The sequence below is a fragment of the Schistocerca serialis genome, chromosome 4, assembly GCF_023864345.2.
Source record: "Schistocerca serialis cubense isolate TAMUIC-IGC-003099 chromosome 4, iqSchSeri2.2, whole genome shotgun sequence".
NCBI lineage: Eukaryota > Metazoa > Arthropoda > Insecta > Orthoptera > Acrididae > Schistocerca > Schistocerca serialis.
Window position 1 is genome coordinate 120810099 of NC_064641.1, and position 15008 is coordinate 120825106.

At 38.4% G+C, this 15008-nt stretch overlaps 1 protein-coding gene across 3 annotated transcripts in view; it reads left to right on the forward strand.

Annotated features, from left to right (window-relative positions):
* LOC126475245 (DNA topoisomerase 2-alpha-like) overlaps window positions 1-15008 on the forward strand; it is a 171160-nt gene that overhangs the window by 110627 nt on the left and 45525 nt on the right. For all 3 annotated transcript variants that reach the window (XM_050102936.1, XM_050102937.1, XM_050102935.1), the window contains 2 exons: window positions 1799-1934; window positions 2015-2314. In XM_050102936.1, coding sequence (XP_049958893.1) covers window positions 1799-1934; window positions 2015-2314 — 436 coding nt within the window. The remainder of the gene's footprint in view (window positions 1-1798; window positions 1935-2014; window positions 2315-15008) is intronic.

A 15008-nucleotide genomic window follows, 5' to 3' on the forward strand; every position in this document is an offset into this window, starting at 1 on the left:
AAACTGTAATTATAAGCTTTTCTTTTTTCTGTCAAATTTTTTCCACTGCATGGGTGGTGCAAGTTGTCTTCAAGAGCAAATGTTTCATCTCTGACGAAGCGGAATGGAAGAGGTTCGCCTGAGAAAGGCCAAGGCTTTGGTAAATTTAACTCCACGAGAGAAAAGCCTCAAAAACTGGTTCTCTTGCAGAATAAAACAAAAAAGTGTATATTTTGGTCCTATCACCTGTTATTGCAACTAAACCAGCAGAGTTGGGAGAAGCTGTTGCTCATGCTTACGACACAAATGACTGCTGTGCAGTATACAGTTGCTTCCAATGCTCATAAGAGACAACGGGTGATGGACGAGAGAGATTGTTTGTTACTTGCAGCAAACGTCAAAGAAAAAGAATTATCAGAGACTGAAGCCGATGACACTGACAAACACAGCAAATATGAATGCCAAATGGTAAATGATGTCAGTTTAGAGAAGATACAGCAGGTTTTACAATTAACTAGAAAACTGTAATTTTCAGCCCATGTCACACATGTATGTTCAAATTCATCCATAACTATTCTTACATCCAAATACATTAAGTACTTGAAATTGTGATGCCACACATTCACCTATATTATCTGACTTATCAGTAGTCACTGGCTTACTCTATAGATAGTGTAAATATCAGTGTTGGTTCACTGTATTTTAATATTAAACAACTCAAAAAATTACTGTTAAACCTAACTTAAAAATGAATCTGTATCTAAAATAAAGTATTTTACTCATGTAGTTGAGGAATTTTGCAGAGTTTCCTCTCAGTTCATTGTGTGTTTTTTAAAGGGAGAGAAAGAGAGAGAGAGAGAGAGAGAGAGAGAAATGCTGTTTTTCTCTCAATTAGTTAACGTAGGATGTATCTGGTTCTTTCATTGAAGTCAGTGACGTCTCTATTTTCTTTTCAGTTACAAAGTGAAAAGCAACACTTACTGTCAGAATCCATATTGTAACTGGCTTGCACAAGTATGCAGTCAGTCTGTCACAGAGCTTTTGACATATGGTTCAGTTACATGCTTGACAATTCAAACACGTGATAGTCATGCATTGCAATAAGTGAACTGTGCAGCTGAATTGCCGCAATGAAGCAGCCGTAGACATGTAATGTGAATCTGATGCTAGTATGTAAGCACCGACATGTAGGCAAGGGCTTAGTGTGGCATTCATGTCTTTCTGATACGTGTGTGCCTAATGCAAGAATGTGAACTATGGCGACGTTATTACCAAGTGTGCCCAAACAGAACAGCATGTTCTTGTTCTTTTCTTGGCTGCCAAAGGACAAACACTTGTAGGCATCCATCGGAGGATGAAGAATGTGTATGGGACAGCATGTGTGTCGAAAACTACCTTTGTGGAATGTTGTGCCAAGTTCCATGCTGAGTGCTGCTGCTTTATGATAACGCATGTCCCCATATTGCAAATTTTGTAATGCAGAAGTTATTCAAACTCACATGTGAAATACTTGAGCACCCGCTGTATACTTCTTATCTCTTCCCATGTGATTGTCTTGAAAATCGTGTTGGACAGAAATGCGCAGCAGGCAATTACAAACTTCTTCATGCAGCAGGATGCAGTGTTTTACCAAATGGGTATCTTCAGCCTGGTGCATCAGTGGGGTGATTGCTTCAATTCTTAAGGTGATTTTGCCTGATTCGCATAGTGATTCTGGACTGTACATCCTTTGAATGGAGACTTTTTGATCACTGCTTATATATTTGCACATGTCACAAACATTGTCATCTTATGGGCAACATAAATATTTGGGTTCCAGGCACTTCCAAGAATATAATACTGATACAACAGTACGATTTGTGGTGAAAATGACTCCCGAAAAACTACAGAAAGCGGAACAGGAAGGATTGCACAAGTTTTTCAAATTAGAAACTACATTGACAACCACTTCCATGGTGAGTGCTGTACAGTGTCAACAATTGTTAGATATACTGTGCTGCATTGTTTCAAACTGACCATATGTTTTTATTTTCAGTGTGCGTTTGATGATATGCAGTGTCTCAGAAAATATGATTCAGTTCTTCAAATTCTAAAAGAGTTTTTCAATTTAAGACTTAATTTTTATGGAAAACGCAAAGCTTATTTGGAAGGTATGCTTCAAGCAGAATCCTTGAAGTTGAGTAATCAAGCTCGATTTATTTTGGAAAAATGTGATGGGGTCCTGGTTGTGGAAAACAAGAAAAAGAAAGTGATTATTGAAGAACTGAAGACGAGGGGATATGATGCTGATCCTGTAAGGCAGTGGAAACTCAAGCAAGACAAAGAAGCATTACTGGTAAATACATCTTTCACCTGTATATTTGCTTTAGGCAGCATGGCTAATTTTAGTGCTTTATTTTGGGATAGGTCTAACAAAACTGAAAGCTGTTGAGTGATAGTGGGATTTGAGCAACTCACCTGTTTGTAAGCAAAAAATTTGATACTTGGCTCTGTTCAGAATTTAATTGCAGAAGAAAAATATACTACTCAGCCAGATATTTACTTATTTTTTAATTTTTTATTGGAAATGGTTAAGGCAACCACTCATGTAAAGTGGGAACTTTGGGTTTGAATCCCTGTCCAGCACAAATTTTAATTGTTGTCATTCCATTACACAGCTGATGGTTGTCTCTATTCACAGCTGCAAATACATTTAGTGACATTTGCAGTCGCAGCAATGTGCATACGCGAAGGAACATTGCATCCTAGTTCTTAACCAAACAAGCATTGCAATATTGCTGGAAATATTGTATTTGAGTACCACAATTGTGCTCATTGTACATTCGATTTTGAAAATAATTCAGAATTTCTTTAGTAAAAGTTTGTTTATTGAGAATCACTTGTCACAGCTGAAGAAAACAAAACTAACCATACAGTAGATTCATTTGCAAACACAAACTATTATCACTATTTGCAGGACCTATAAAACTAGGACAATCTATAGCCTCATTTAATGTTGTGGTCTGTTGAAAAACTTCCTAAAATTTTGATTGTGATGTCCCTCACACGTCCTAACTTTTAATTGCCATGTGACAATTGGAGGAAGTGCTCCTTAATAGTGACGCAATGGACACAGTGCTATTACTTACATGAGTCATCTACAATAGTCACTTTTATAGGTTCTAATCAACTTACGCGGCAGGATCTTCTAGGTAACCAGAGGTAATATCAAGATCAGTTTTGTGCGCACCCCTCTCAGAGAGAGAGAGAGATGACACGGCATGTTCAATAGCTTTCAAACCATCAGTTTCTGTCTCATTACCCTGTATTGCCATTTTGACATCAAATGCAAACAAAATGTGGTTTCAGTACACTGTTCTCATTATTTTTTGTTATCTATTAAACTGTCTAGAATGAGATATCACTCTGCAGCTGAGTGCACACTGGTATAAAACATTTTGGTAGATAAAATCTGTGTGCAGAAGGTAGGAGATGATGTACTGGCAGGAGTAGGACGGGTTGTGAGTTTTGTTTGGGTAGCCCAGCACTTGCCTTGGGAAGGCAAAGGTCTCAAGTTTGTGTCTCAATCCTGTACATAGTTGTAAACTGCTGGAAGATTCATATTAAACTATCGCTAACTAACTATACTTCTTAGTCGTTGTATATGTTTTCCACCAATTTTCGTTTTCTGACTGGACTAAAATTGCACTCAGAACTGCAGTTTGAACCTGAGTCATACCATTTGGTGGACAGTAGTGCGGATTGAAAGTTCAATATAGTGTGAGCTTTAGGTAGATGGATTAAATGGCAAAGCAGTATCTGTGAGATCATCTCCTGGCAATACAGATTATTGTGATTTGTCGTGGTGGTTTATTTGATTTGTAGATGATACTTAATATCAGCCTATGCATTGATTTATGCAAGACAGTAACATATTTTTAAAAAATCTTGTATTATTGAATGTTCATATGAAATTGTGAATCTTGCACTAATCTGAACCTTTTAATACTTTGCTTCCACATAAGGACAGGGAGGTAAGTTCACATTATAGTTACCTGTATTAACTTTCCTGGCACACTGATCCAAGTATTATAACTTAAATTTATCAGTTAACTTTGTACAAATTGGGTAGAAGTATTTTATAAGATGTGCAAGTGTTTGGCTTTTTTATTACCTGATCCTTGCTTGTAGGAATGCAAAAATTAATGGTAAATGTGGGGATATTGTAATGCGCATATGAATACCAGAAGCTGACCCAAGGAAACAGCCATTTTAAAGTTAAATTTTTGTTTAGAAAGTATAGTGCTAATCAAATTTAACAAAAGATCGATATTGAACTGTAAGGTAGAAGACGGACTGCTCGGAGAAAATAACTGAAGAGTTTGATGGACCAGAGAAGCATCTGAAGAAGGGTGAGATGTGCCCGAGAAATAAAGACAATCAGTGAAAATAGTGAAATGATACAGTAGGTGAATGGTTGAATCATTGGCAGGTACAAAAGAAAGAAGAAACTGTGACACACGCACACATGTACGCCATGTGCAGTTGAAACCAAATGCCTGTCAACCTGGTGCTTGGGGGGGGGGGGCGCCTGCATTTGGTGTTGTCCTGTAGGATAGGAGTTATGGGGGAGAGGTTTTGGAGGGATATCTGACAACTTTGAGAGAGGCAGCAGATTTATGGTACGGGAATGTGACACAAGGGCACCAGAGCTGGTAAGTTCATGCGGCATGTGACGATGACGGTGTGGAGATGTGGATTGGAAGAGGATGACAGAACAGAGGAAGAGGAAGCTCTTGGTTAGAGGATGTGGATGCAGTGCATTTGTGGAGGATCTTGAGACAGAACAATTTGAGGAGCAAAGGATGTGTTGGAAGGCTAACTTCCTTTTGCATCATTCAGAAAAGCTGGTGCTGGATAATCCAGATGGCGCAGGTTGTGAAGCAGCCACTGAGCATTTTAAACTGAGCAGTATGTTCTGCCACTGGATGGTCAACTCTGTTCTTGACTGTTCGTTCTCATGGACATCTGGTTGGCAGTCATGTCTACATAAAATGCTGTGCAGAAATTACAGCAGAGGTGGTACATGACACGGCTACTTTCACCAGTGGCCATGTCTGATAGAATGAGGTAAGCCTGTGACAAGACTAGCGTGTGATGTGCTGGGTTGGTGAATAGAGCAGGTCTTACATGTGGTCGTTTCCATATGGTGAAGGGTTGCATGCGGCAAACTGATGGACCAGCCAGGGTGTTGTGCAGATTGTGTGGGCAGTGATCTATCATCTCGGGAGGATTGGAAAGGAACTTGGATAGGATGTTCCTCATATCCGGGCATCATGATAGTTACCCAGAGCCTTACTGAAGGTCAAGGTTCAGTTGCTCCAGTCCGGATCGATACTGAGTGATCAGGGGGACACTCTTTTGCTAGTGATTCTTGTGGATAGTGGGAGGATTAAAGGGTTATGAGGATATGGCATGTGATATCTGTGAAATTGTAGGTACTCTTGTGGTTTGTGTGCTTCTTGTGGACAGAGATATGGATGGAACCATCAGAGAACAGGTGGCAAATGTCCAAAACGATGCTGTGTTGTGTTGAAGATGACAAGGTGTAGCGGATGGGAGAGAAAGTGTTGAGGTTGTGCAGGAATGAGGGTAGGGTGTCTTTGCCCTGGCTCCAGTTCGTGGTCCAGATCATGAAGGCATCATCAGTGAATGAGTTTGGAATTGGAAGGACCTGTCACAACAGTTCATTTGCCAAACTACAATCCTAGCATTGTGTGTTCAGCAGGTACAGTTTAGCTGCACGGGTGTGTGTGGGTGGGTGGGTGTGCACGCGTGCCCACACATAAAAGTTTGTACTCTACCTAGTTAAAGGATTTGTGCAACAGATAGCAAGTTTTCTTCCTTTTTTAATGTCTATCGATGACAACGAACACTTCTACTGTTCGGTGAAGGGTCTCATTTCTTCTGAAGTATTTACATTCTTCCATATCTTCTCTTATAATGTAAATGATAACAGGATTCTTATAAGGTGAAAGGTAAAGCTGTCATTAATCTGAAGAAAGGTTCACGATTGCATCATTCTACTGGAGGTAACATGCCTTCTTCTGATCTTTGAAATAACTGCCCAGGAAACTATTGTCTTACAAATGGCTGGGGATTGAACCTTACAACTGTGGTCTGTAGTCTGGCAATTAAGCACTTAGACACCACCCAACAATTCAAATAACAGACTCAAAATTAAGCAGAAATTCGCAAGACTGGAATAGAATAAGGAATGGAAAGAACAGCTATCAACTATAGCTATTAGTGAATGGAAGCAAGCCAGTTGGTTTAGTGCCTATTAGTTGATACAGTAGGAATTTAAGAGATTTATTGAATATATGAGAGAGGCTTCTGAATATAGAATATTACTGTAGGATGTAGTTACACGAGTAGCAGGAGACTGGTATATGTTATGCCATGTAAGTTACATTGAGCATGTTGACTTTCGTAATTTTGATTTGCAGCTGAACTGTAGTTATTGAATAGTATTTAGTTCAATGAAGTTTTGGGCCGTGACTGTGTAAATTTCTTGGGCTTCCTTTTCTCTGCATTCTGTAGTAATGCGGGAAATAAGGTGCTTCACCTTAAAATTTTTGGGAATAAATATGAAGAGGTCCCTAATCGACATTCTCTGTTTATTCTTGGATAAGAGTATAGTACGTTCTTCTGTGTAAGACTTTCTTAATACAGGAACATTACATATTTTATTTTCTCCAAATCTCATATAAGAGTGACATGAAGCAAATTTTACAGTCTTCTGTTGTTTCTTCATGATCTGTTCCCAGAATTGTTACTCTGTGGATATTTACAGTGGGCTTGTTGTGCTACTGCAATGTGGTATGACACAGTGTGAAGCTTGTGCAGACGCTGCCCATACAAGTACATCATTGTGCTGTATTGTCACCCCACCTTGGAAGACAAGTGGCGTCCCTCAGTACTCTCATTACAAGCAAATTACATAAAATAACTGTACAACAGTTGCCCACTCCTAAATATTAAATCATTGTCATTTATGGTTTGCAAGCATCCTGTGTTGGCAAGATTGACATTTCTTCTGGATTGATAAGTAATGCAACAGTTGGAGAATGTATTCCTATTGTCGTTTTATGTATTCCTATTGTCGTTTTATTTAGAAGTAGGAAGGGAAACCTTTGATTTTTGTTGTGATTTGTGTTGTATAAGATATTTATTTTGTATGAAAATATGTGTGGAGAAGAGGCTGCAGAAATTTAATTTCTGTAGAACATTTTGGCTATTGGCATTTTGGGCTCATTGCTAGTCTAGTTTCAGATAAAGCAATAACACAAATTAGCTTTTAACTGTAGTTTAGGAAAGATATTTGTTAATGACACAAGCTGACCAATCAAGTGCCAAAACTCGGGCCTTTGAGATGCATCTCCAGTTGAACAGGCCCACAACTGGTCAAAGGACTTTGTAATCTCTCAAAGATATGTCATGTGCAATTTCAGACAAGCAAAAATAACCTGCTCTTACCAGAAGTAAACATTAGTGGTCATATACAAAATTAAACAGTGTGTGTACAACTCCTTGATATCCATCTGCATAAGAGGTTACAGTGGAGTCAAGTCAACACACACACACACACACACACACACACACACACACACAAGCTAAGCTCAGTTCAGCGTGATTCCGTTGAGATCTCTCTCATTGTGTTGACTTAAAGATAATACCCTTATCTTATACTGTATGTTTTCCCTTCCTGTTTTATGGAATTATCGTGTGAGGCAATGCACTTAACCTAAATATTTATTCAACAGGCGAAAGCAGCAAAAATGTTGTGTAAAGTATGACTTCACATCTTGCAGAGATCTCTTTTCGGGAATGTACCTTGTATATGTATTATACGTACCTTGAGAGTGAAGGGTATCTTATCCTTGCCGGGCAGTAATGAAGCTGCAGAGATGTTAGATTTACTTCAAGGTGAGGATATTGATACGACTCGCATAGGGCATATCAGTGGGAGGCAGAACCCAACAAAGACCTGGCATGGCATGTGGCCTCCCCCCTCAAAATCTTGGTTGGAATTTGCATTTGCCGTCATGCCTGACGAGTTCAACACAACAGATTCCCTTATGTTCATGAAAATTCATGGGTATGACATACTTAAATTTTTTTCTTGGTGATGGTGTTTTAAATGCATAGCTGTATCTCAATGTCTGTTGTAGCAGCTCTGCAGAAATTTTACCTAATTTGTTTTGTGAAATGGTGTAAATCATTGAAAGCTTTTAGTTCCAGTGATGTATTATTCTTCCTTCTTGTTCCAGTTATGTTTTATATGCATTATTGTTCAAATATGGGCGCTAATATTGTACAATACTTTGACACGCTAGGATAAACAAATATGCCTTTCTCTTAACACGTCTGACAATGCCATCCACCAGCCTCCTTTCCCAGTTTTTCAGTGCCAAACGTGGTGCATCTTCCCCAGGTCAGTGCAGTTGCAAAGCTGCAACTTGCATCCACTATTAATTTGCCACAGTTTACAGTTCTTACAGCACTGACAATATGAGCAGGCTGAATTACAGAAATACATTGTCCTAGGCAGAAATCGTACTGCTTTGGGTTAACAGTTCACTTCATCATTTGATGCCACCCTTGAAAATCAACACTGCTGTAGAGCAGTAGCGGTTTTGGACCATAGTTGAAGCTTGTGTGTCATGTTTTGTCACACATTTCAAGTGTTCTGCACAATCATATTTATGTTAACAGTTATTTTTCTCCTGTAGAAATATGTATTACTGTTAAGAATCTCTATATTTGTAAAGTCTCTTCAGTTCACACTACTGTAGTGGCTAATAAAAGAAGAGAAGAAAAGAAAAGGTTGAAAATGTAGGAACAAATGGTGAATAAAAAGGGGGGTTTAAAATCGTTAATGGCTGTGAAAAAGGGAAAGGGTGAAATGCAAATCGGACTTCGTATTACAGAAAAGTTATCGGAATTCGTGATTCGGAAAAGCTATTGTTGGGGTGGTCCTTGTGGCGTTTCTGAGCAAAAGTCAAACCAATTTCCACTACAAAAATTATTTGAAAGAGAACAGAGAATAACAAAATGTGATTAACAGGGGGAAATGGCGTAGATAAGAGTTCATCCTTTACCATGTTAACATGTCTTCTCGTGTGCGGTGTCCAGGTCTTGTTCTCCAAAAATCTCCTGCTTCATTTCTGCGTGAAAAGTCTTAGCTGCTCCGAAATCTTGCAATAAATTTCATTGTCCAGGAATTACTAATGTATACAAAAACTGTCTTGATATTAAATGCAATGTATTTTACGTTGCTGCTTCCATCCTCTGAATTTCATACAAATTTCCACAATACGTCAATAAGTTGTTTTTCGTCTTAATCAGACCAAGACTAGCTAATAAGTAAGTTCAGCTTCCGCTCTCAAGAGACAAAAGACAGATAGAAAACAAAAGGAGTTATAATTTTTGGTACCTTCATTTTCTTATTTTCTCTGCCGTTGAGCGCTTATACAGCTGCGACGGTATAATTTATATCTGAGGGAAGGAGTGTAGTGCGGTGAAATGCAAAGTCCTGCTACACTACAATTGGATTCAGGCAGAACTGTGGTTCTGAATTGTTATGTAAGCCCACTCTCTTTATCATCCTCACACACCAGCAATCAATGTGAATTCTGCATTGCATGCAATTGGAAAACACATTTTTATTTCCAGTGCTTAGTTCCTAGAGTAATTGGGAAACCTCCAAAGTGGTTTGGACATAGGTTACTGAATAGTCTGCTGCTCCACTTCGTGAAACTTTCCTTTCTGTGGTTTCCTGGATGTTCGATGTGTAGAACTGGTGTTCTTTAATTTATACTCCTTAGGACACCACTTATGAACATTCACTTCTGTAATGCCAAATTCTTCACCTTACACACAGTTGTTTGTGGTCTCTGCTTTGTGAATCACTATTAACTTAAAATTAGCATCCATTGTTCATGTGAACCAGTTGGGAACTGTGAAATCATAGATCATGTTTATCAACATTTATGGCTGTGATTTGCATCCATTATCGATTGCTACAGTTTAACAGTTCGTACAGTACTGACAATATAAGCTAACCGATTGACAACAATACATTGTCCTCTTGGCTCTCTACAGCACAGCTGAATTAGCAGGCATTATATGACTTCAGTTTAGCAGTGCCTCTCACCATTTGTTTCCAACCTTGCAAATCAACAGTGTTCCAGAGTGGTAGCAACCTTACCCATTGTTGTTGAGATCATGTTTTATTTGTTGCACATTGAAAATGTATACTATTGTTGATTATTTGTTTGACTCCAATTTTACTTTGAATTGAACTGACTTTACAAATGGACAAGCAACTGTTTAAACATCGTAGATGTTGATGAAAAGCAATGTACTAGGAATACATTCCCATGGTTTGCTGCACAATGAAATTTTCTACCCGCTCACCATTCTCCTTCCTGGATTCATCCTAGTGCTCGGTGAAACCAACACCAATACTTCCTCTCCCTTCTGATTTTTTTCAAATTAAAATTACAACCTGTGAAAATATTGACTTCAACAGTAGTGATTTTATACATGAATGTAAGATGATCATGTATTTCTCGAATGATGAATTTGGGGGCAAATTTTGTCTTACAGGTAGGTAAATACAATTTAGCATTTCTCTCCTAGACAACCCAAGTAATTTGGTCAGTGCAGTAGTTCTTTATGCTCGTAAAGAAATTAAAATTTAGTATCTTTTACTGATCATGCCTTTTTGAGTTTGTTATGGTTTTAGTGTTACAAAAATCCAAATTCGAAGTTACTACCAGTATTTGTGTTAATGGTGATCCTAAAATTCAATTTGAGAAGCAATGTACGTATTTAATACTTGAATTTTACAGAGGTTCAACAGTTTTGGCATGCATTGTGTTCAATCTAAATGATTAATGGAAAATCTCATATAAAGATGTGAAACAATTACTAACAAAGAGATAGAGGGGCTGGCCAGTACTTACCTCAGCTGAGTACAGCCGATAGATACACATAAAACAGAACCGAAAATTTACGTTCCTAGCTTTCGGAACAAATGTCCCTTCATCGGGGAGGAGAGAGGGGAAAGAAAGGGAAGAAGGGAAAGGAGATTCAGTTACTCACAACCCAGGTTATGAAGCAACAGGGAAAGGAAAATAGGGAGGGTAGCAAGGATGGAGGCATGGTTGTCAGAGGGAAGCCAAAGATATTATTTGGCTTCATAACCTGGGTTGTGAGTAACTGAATCTCCTTTCCCTTCTTCCCTTTCTTTTTCCCCTCTCTCCTCCCCGATGAAGGGACATTTGTTCCGAAAGCTAGGAACGTAAATTTTCGGTTCTGTTTTATGTGTATCTATCGGCTGTACTGAGCCGAGGTAAGTACTGGCCAGCCCTTCTATCTCTTTGTTAGTATTGTGTTTAATCTGTCGTTTAAGCTTTTCACTGAGGTATGTGTTATCAAAATGGGACAACTTTTTGCAAATATGTAAACTTTGAAACTCGTGAGTTTCAGCATTATTTAGCTATTTGTATTCTTTATTAATTTGTTGATTTTTTTTAAAAAAAAGCTGATAATCTGCAGGTATTATTTACTGACATTTGAGTACACGACCTATTTTGTCACAAGCAGTACTGGCTTCTGCAGATACTGACTGTGTTCAGAAAATCTTGTGGTGCAAAGATAGACTTTTCCATGTTTGTGGAATGGTTAACTTGCTATTCTCTTATGAAGTCATTCGCTTTCATCGCCAAGCTAGTAAGAACTCCAAATATAACCTGTATGTTCTCCAGCTAGTCCAGAGGTGCTTATTATTTGTAGATTGAAAAGTAACACCACTTTGCTGGGGTCTCACTTGGCAACTGTTAAAGTGTTTTTGTATCTTGCTGGATATAAAACATGGAATAAGCAAGTAGTGTTGGAAAGTAAGTGTTACAGCACGATGTTAAAAGCATTGCTGTGGTATGAAGTTGTGAACCAAATTAACCAGAAATCAATCAGCTTCATTGTTTAAATCAATATGGTCGATTCCATCTCTCAAATCGTGTGTGTTTTTTTCATTTATTCCTGCTATAGTTCTCAAAGCTGACTGATAATACACTTTTATAACTACAATTTACCACAGCTCCTTTGCTCCTTTTATGATAACATAGTGACCCACAAGCTTCAAGCAGAAATCAGATAGTGAGAGTATATGTGTAACGGGTAAAGTTTATAAATTTTCTTGCAAGCATTGCTGTTAGTGACTAGTGTAGTGTTGCGAGAGTATAGTGTCGCTTTAGTGTAGCGTAGTTTTGTGTTACATGAATGTAATATGTAGTATGGTGATAGCCAGAAGCACTGTAGCAGCGAGATGCAGATATAGAATACTCACATTGTACGTAGGGACTGCTCAGGTTAGTAGTACGGAATGGACAAAAATCTGGAATCACTAAAAACACAACGCATTACCATGCTTAATGCAGTGTTGAAAAACCGTTGACATTAAAAAAAGCTTGCAGTCTCGAAATGGATAAATGCAGGTTGTAACAGGACATTTTCCACCAGCATTACTTTTTCTCAGTGGCAGCTGTTGATACCAGTACTATTTTTCACAATTTGGACAGGTTAATATTATTTCAGTTGCTTTTCTGAAAACTTTCATATAATTTTATATGCAACGTGTTATATTTCAAGCTAAAATTTATGAAAAGGAATTACTTTATAAAATATTTTAGTTTTGATGTTTTAATCGATAAGTACTAGTTCTGAATGTGCAGTTAAAATTATTTTTATCGGAAACATTTGAAATTACGAATTATTTATGCACTTAAAATTTCTATTATTAATTACGCAATCCTGTACTGTTTACTATGTTTATTTCTGGATTCATTTATGAAACAATAATCGAAATTAATAATGTAACGAAAACCAGTAGGAATTCATTTGTTAAGAAAAATTGTAAACCTTTTTCGATATAAGGTAGCCTCTGATGTGATCGGACGTATTTTTGTGTAATATGTGCGAACCAGGTAATTTCGGATTTGCTAATGTGAAGAATTAAAATACTGTACGATATACTGCAATGTGACAAAATCTGTGGAGAAAATATTCGTGTAAAAATTTCTGCAACAACAATCTTCAAATTTATTTAGTTCAAACCAACTGTGAAGATCTGATGATAGATTTTCAGCTTCAAGAATCAGACCTGTAGACAAGAAGAACTGGAACCATCTCAACATGACAACCCAAGTAAACATGAAAGTTTATTGTAATCTTCGCTCCTCTCAAATCTTCATAAAAGACTTTGCTTATTAATTACTTGGACTGGCATTGTTTAATGTGGACAATGCAGGGAAGAAGGGGGGGGGGGATTACAAGGTCCTGTATGATTCTCGTGGGAGTCTTGTATTATTATTCAGCAAAATAGTGGCGATTGCAGGTATCACAGTTGGCCGAGGAGATGCGACAATTCATCCTCCTGCTCACAAAACCAGTCCTGCACAATGCGAGCTGTGTGAATAGGGGCTCTATGGTATTGGAACAAAGTTTCACCATTGGGATCAAACATTGTATGTGGAATGGTTCTAACCAGCTAAAATTATACCATAAAATCCTTGGCAGTTATGCGACCTTGCAGAGTGCCCATGGATTACCATCATATGGCTGTCAATATTATCACTAAATGACCATCCGTTTTCACACTTAGGGTCTAAACTCGGCCATAAGTTTGAAACAGTGCACAAGAAGACTCATCCAACCAGATTACTTTCTTCAATTGCTCCATAACTCAAGTTTTATGGCTTTGGCACCAGGTTTTCTTTATATGGGCATTTGCATCACTGATGAGTGGTTTTGGAATTCTTACTCGCCCTACAATTTTCAGCTTATGAAGCTCTGTTTGTGTTGCTTTGGTGCTGGCGGGGTCCATGATTGTGACATTCAGTTTTGCAGTGACTTTTGTAGCTGTCCTCTTTATTCTTCATCACAATAACTCAACATAAGCCTGCTTTAATGGATGATGTTTTTCATTTTTTTCCCTGCATGCAGTATAAATCCTTGATACCATGTCTTGTCAAACACCAAACACTTTAGATACATAGATTACAGAAGCATTCACCATACAAACACAAACAATTTGCCCATGTGTGAATTCACTTAGCTCTGACATAATGCACTCACAACTATACAGAATGCTGTTCTGACCATGACTGACACTTGCAGCTTATTAAGGACATTGCATAGGTCTGTTCATGATCAAATACCGCAGTGAAACCTGCAGACTTGGCTAGCATCTGCATTTATTGCAATGTTTCCATATTTTTGTCCAACTCCTGTATATTTCCTGTTGCATGGCTGAGTGTAGGTAAAGATGACTACTGACTGTAACTGGCGTGTATAGATACATGGAGAATTGGCCACTACTGAGAAACACAGGTTTGAGGTCTTATCCATTGCTGAAAGTACAACTGAGCCAAGATACGACACCTCGTCTGGTGGGACTGGGTCCAGTCTGTCAGAAAGTATGGAATTCAGAAGGTTAACAGGGTATGTGTTTTTCTATAACGCAGAAACTCCTCCATGGGCCTGATAAGTTGCATTTTGTTGGTCATTATGAGTTCTAAAGATAGATGGCTTATTGAGTCCCTCTGAGAAATAGCTGGCAGGTTTGGAAGTAGGACCGCAGTGTCCACTAAGGGTGTCATCAGATTTACTGTAGGAGGTCCTGTTGGCAGCTGTTGTGCGCAATGGATCCAGCCACCTACAAATCATGGCTTGTATCTGCAAGAATGAACTTGTTTTCCAAGTTCAAAGGCCATCCTCAGTTCTACATGCGTCTGGCAGAATTGTTGAAGAAAGCTAACCTCTCTTTTGAGGGTGTGCAAGTTGAACTAGCATTTTGTAGATTCACGTTTAGAAACAGGTTAGGAGACAAGTGTGGCTTAACCCAGAGGCTCAAGACGATTCAGTGATAATCTTTGATGCAGATTTCTCGGCCTCCACTGTTGAATGGAGAATTGTATGAC